The 4,767-nt window shown below is 55.1% G+C and overlaps 1 protein-coding gene across 1 annotated transcript; it reads left to right on the top strand.

The window, feature by feature from the left end:
- The first annotated feature begins 271 nt into the window (after positions 1-271).
- LOC123099926 (peroxidase P7) lies at positions 272-1,813 on the top strand. Its single transcript, XM_044521943.1, has 3 exons — positions 272-608; positions 698-892; positions 991-1,813. The coding sequence occupies exons 1-3, from the start codon at positions 384-386 to the stop codon at positions 1,549-1,551; spliced, it is 981 nt and encodes a 326-aa protein (XP_044377878.1). The 5' UTR covers positions 272-383; the 3' UTR covers positions 1,552-1,813.
- The last annotated feature ends 2,954 nt before the right edge of the window (positions 1,814-4,767 follow it).

Here is a 4,767-nt window from a genome sequence, read left to right as displayed (position 1 = left end):
CCATACCGATTAGTCAATTCTGTTAGCAAAGCCTCACCGAACGACCGAGATCTCCATTTTTCCTACCTACTATATGGAAGAAATCATGAACAACATTCCGTACAATGTCAAACATCGCACACTACTTTAATGAATTGATTAGTGGACGATGCTGTCTTTCTTAATTTAATGAGTACCTAGCTTTGCTGGAACTGGAATCGAGCCTGGCGACGAGGTCACTCAGTGGGCTATATAAGTATTACCCGCCGTGCCTTGTATCCTCATCCCTCACTCTTCACACAGATCGTCGATCTATCCGCTCATACTTAGTCAGCCAATTAAGCTGATTTGTAGCTTGGTCTAACGTTTGCAGAAGCAGTACGTCGATCGTAGTATACTTAAGTATGGCTTCCCGCAGCTGCTTCTCTGTGGCGTGTGCTGTCGCAGTGATGGCGTTTGCCATCTTGGCCACGGCGAGCAATGCGCAGCCGCTGGACCCTCATTTCTACGACAAGTTGTGCCCGGCGGCGCTCCCCGCCATCAGGAAGGTCGTCGAGGAGGCCGTCGCGGTGGAGCCGCGCATGGGTGCCTCGCTCCTGCGCCTGCACTTCCACGACTGCTTCGTCAACGTACGCACATATCTATATGAGCGCGCGTATTGCATTTGGTTTGGTTTGAAGACCTATTGGTTTGACGCTCGTTGATTGCATTGATTCAGGGGTGTGATGGGTCCATCCTGCTCGACGACACGCCCTTCTTCACAGGCGAGAAGAACGCCGCGCCCAACGTGAACTCTGTTCGCGGCTTCGACGTGATCGATCGCATCAAGGACGCCGTGAACGCCGCGTGCAGGGGCAACTTGGTGTCCTGCGCCGACGTCGTGGCCGTCGCAGCACGTGACTCTGTCGTCGCGGTTCGCTTCCTCGTCTCCAGTATACTCATCAGGAGAAATTTATGCGCGTAACAATGGATGGAACCATTAATAACTGAAGTAGTAAGATATTGTTGCAGCTGGGAGGGCCGTCGTACGACGTGCTTCTGGGCCGGAGGGACGCGCGGGGGGCGAGCCAGGGGGCGGCGAACAACAGCATCCCGGCGCCGACCTTCGACCTCGACCGCCTCGTCTCCAACTTCGCCTCGCACGGCCTTACTGTGCAGGACCTGGTCGTGCTCTCCGGCGGCCACACTCTGGGCTTCTCCCGCTGCACCAACTTCCGCGACCGCCTGTACAAGGAGACAGCCACACTGGACGCCTCCCTCGCCGCGCAGCTCAGGGGCCCCTGCCCGCTCGCCGGCGGCGATGACAACCTCGCGCCGCTTGACCCGACGCCAGCGCGGTTCGACGGCGGGTACTACGGCTCGTTGCTGCGCAGCAGGGGGCTGCTGCACTCGGACCAGCAGCTGTTCGCTGGCGGCCTCGGCCCCACGGACGCGCTCGTTAGGTTCTATGGCGCCAACCCGGAGGCGTTCAGGAGGGACTTCAGGGAGGCCATGGTGAGGATGGGCGGCCTCAGCCCGCTCACCGGGAGCAGCGGCGAGATACGCGCCAACTGCAGGAAGGTGAACTACTAGTATGCGCGCACAACAGGAGGTTTGAGTCAAATGCAGTGTGTTTCCTGAGACAGAACATAGTAAAACAGTGTTATGTGTTTTTTTAGTTGTCTTGTATGGTTTGCATTCAGTACTGTGGATTCTTGGGCTCTAGCATTTTATTTGATTCCGTTTGTGGGGTTTTGTAAGTGGAAACAACGTTCCCGGTTGTATATACAATGTATTTCATCATGTACCGATACACTGTTCTTTCAATCAATGAACTACTCGCATCTTAACTAAATATACAAGACATTTTTCCAGTTCAATACAGAGGTTGTAGTATTCTTTTGTCTTGCGGTGCCTCGGAGCCTTACACACAGGTTGTAACTAAACAAGGTTGCATGCAAATCCTGTTTCACAAACACATACGAGCGGGCTTCTAGCGCCCGTGACTCCATAGCCGACTCCTCCCGTGTCGCCCCTGCGCGGCGACTGGGGGAACCCTAGCGCCGCCGCGTCCTCGTCCCTCCCCCGACCTCTCCTCCTCGCCGCCGCCGGGGCGCGCCGTCGGGCAAAGCCCGGTCGGCATCGGCGGCGGCGGGATCTCTTCTCCCACGACTCGCTGGATCTGGCGCGGGCGGATCGCGGCGGTTGTTGGTGGCGCGTTGGAGGCGGGGCGCGCCGGCGCGGGCTTGGGGCGACGGCAGGGCTCACGCTCGCGGTTTCCCCTGGTGTGCGTGGGAGTCCGCTCGGGGCACGCGGCGGCGGCCCTCGGCAAGCGGTGGTGGGCGCTGGGCTCTCGGCGGCGCTTCGGCGTGTGCAGGCGGCGGCGGTCCCTGTGCGCGGTCGGCGGCTCGGTCTCTGACCCGGACGGCGCGGGGGATGGCGGCGGCCCGGCGTGGCCGGCGATCTGGATGCGGTTGTGCCGGCGGCTCGCTGATCTGCCGGTGCTTCAGGGTTCTGCCTGGTGGTGCTGGTGGTGACGACGGCCCGTGCACGAGAGTTGGATCCCTTCGAACTAATCTGGGTGAAAACTTGCCTTCGGCGTCTGCTAAGGCCGGCGGTGGCGGCGCTATCTGCGTCGTTCCCTTCTTGAAGGCATCCCCGTGGAAAAGTTCAAGGCCACTCTCTGCTACCTCCGGGGGAAAGCCTAGATCGGATGATCGGATGACGGCGGCGCTCTGGTGTCGTTCCTCCCTTGGGGGCGTCATTCTTGGAGGTACACACGTGATCGAGGGACCAGAGAACGGATTCTTTGGTGGAGCGGTGATTCATCCTACACACTGATGGCGACGGATCTTGACGGCGTGGCGCAGTGCAGATTCGGAGTTCGCTGTGGGAGGATGGACTCGCGCAGGAGGACGACGCTGTCGGGCGTCGTGGTGGCGTCGATGGCAGAGAGACCTGGCACGGTACATGCAACAGTAAAACTCTGAAGATGGATTGGTTGCAGGTGGCTGCGGCGCCCTCATACCCGGCAGGCGTCCTAGTTGAGGAGAGCGCCGGACTGGTAGGTGCCCCATACCCGGCAGACGTCCTGGTTGGGACTTCAGGTCTTAGATGTTTAGGTTTGGCTGCGATGTCTGTTTGGTATTAGGCCCAGACTATCAGCGCCCCTTCATCAATTGGATAGGTGTAGCGACAGTTGTTGCTTAGACGGTGGCTTTAGTCTTGCTGTTGTATGGCTTTGTAAGGTCTTGTGAGAATAATTAATAAAGTGGCTATATGCATCGCCCAGATGCAGAGGCCGGGGATCATCTTCTTTTTTTAAAAATGCAAATCCTGTTTAAGGGCATCTCTAAAACATTCGGACCGAGCTTCTCGACACAGGTTGCGAACCAATGTTGTTCAGCATCATTCGTGGATTAGTTTGGATGTCCGTTTTCTCGTAAATCAAAAGCAAATTAGGGGGTTGTGGAGTCCGGACCGTCATCATATAGGATTTTGACTCTCCCTGCCAACCCAAACCCCGCACGGACCACCGTCTTCGTCATTTCTCTTTATCCGCATTCGCTTTCTCCCTCATCGACGCCACCTCTCTACCACCCCGGCCGCCCGCCAAGCCCTTCTAGAACCACTCCGACCTCCACCGCTACACAACCGGTTGCCACATCGCTTGTCGTCCACTGCCGGTCCACACCTCTCGTCCCTCATCCGCGCAGGTACCATCCGCCCATACGAGGGTCACCACGTCTGTCAAGTGTTTGGTGAAATGCTCGTGCTAAAATTTGCATTCCTTCTTTGAAGCAATGGATTCGGATATGAGTACATATATGAGCACTACTTTGAGTTGTCCAACGAGTAGGACTATGCGGATGAAACATCCATGATGCAGGCGGTCCTTGCAGACGTGTAGCATGTAGAAGAGCATATTCTCCATTTGAAGGGATGGGTCAAGGGTTATCGAGTGCTGAATCAGAACAGGGCACGTGGGCATTTGATGCTGATGGGCGACTACTTTGCCCCCTATGGCCTATTTGCGGAGAATTTTCCCCGGCACTTTGGGCTGTGAAAAAATATTTTCGATCGCCTCTACAATGGTGACCGGTCCTACAATGACTACTTCATATTGAAGAAGGATGTCGTAGGAAGGATTGGATTCTCTGGTTACCAAAAGTATATGGTTGCATTACGGATGATTGCATATGGCATGGCCGCAGTTTTTTGAGATGAGTACCTCCGGATGTCTAAGAGCACGTGCGGAGACATCATCACAAGTGAGCTACATGTAACCAACCCTGCAAGGGCCATGCCCCCTGGTTTGGCAGTTTTGTGAAGAATATTTTATAGGAACGTATAGATTGAAAAAAATAGTGGTTTTGCCCTCTCAGAGATTGATATTTTCTCTTTTCCCCCAAATCAATCTTGTGTAGCTCCGTCACTAGATGTCATGGTCAGATTTTCTACTGCAGCGGTCGAGGTGTTTGGACGTCAGTTCTTGAGAAATGTCGCAGACACCGAGAGACTATTGACAATGTCTGAAGCAAAAGGGTGGTCAGGTTTGCTTGGATCTCTTGATTGCATGGCCCCCCGAGATGGAAAAACTGTCCAAAAGCTCTACAATGGGCAATATCAGGGCCAAGTTAAGAAGCCCACCAACATTATTGAAGCAGTTGCATCACAGAACCTCTAGATTTGCCACGCTTTTTTTGGCATGCTCGGGTTCTCACAATGACATCAATGTGCTGCAACGGTCCCCATTGTTTGCTAGGCTAACTGAAGGGCAAGCTCCCCCAATCAACTATACTGTTAATG

The sequence above is a fragment of the Triticum aestivum genome, chromosome 4D (assembly GCF_018294505.1).
Source record: "Triticum aestivum cultivar Chinese Spring chromosome 4D, IWGSC CS RefSeq v2.1, whole genome shotgun sequence".
Taxonomy (NCBI): domain Eukaryota; kingdom Viridiplantae; phylum Streptophyta; class Magnoliopsida; order Poales; family Poaceae; genus Triticum; species Triticum aestivum.
This window is presented reverse-complemented; position numbering and strand designations above follow the sequence as displayed.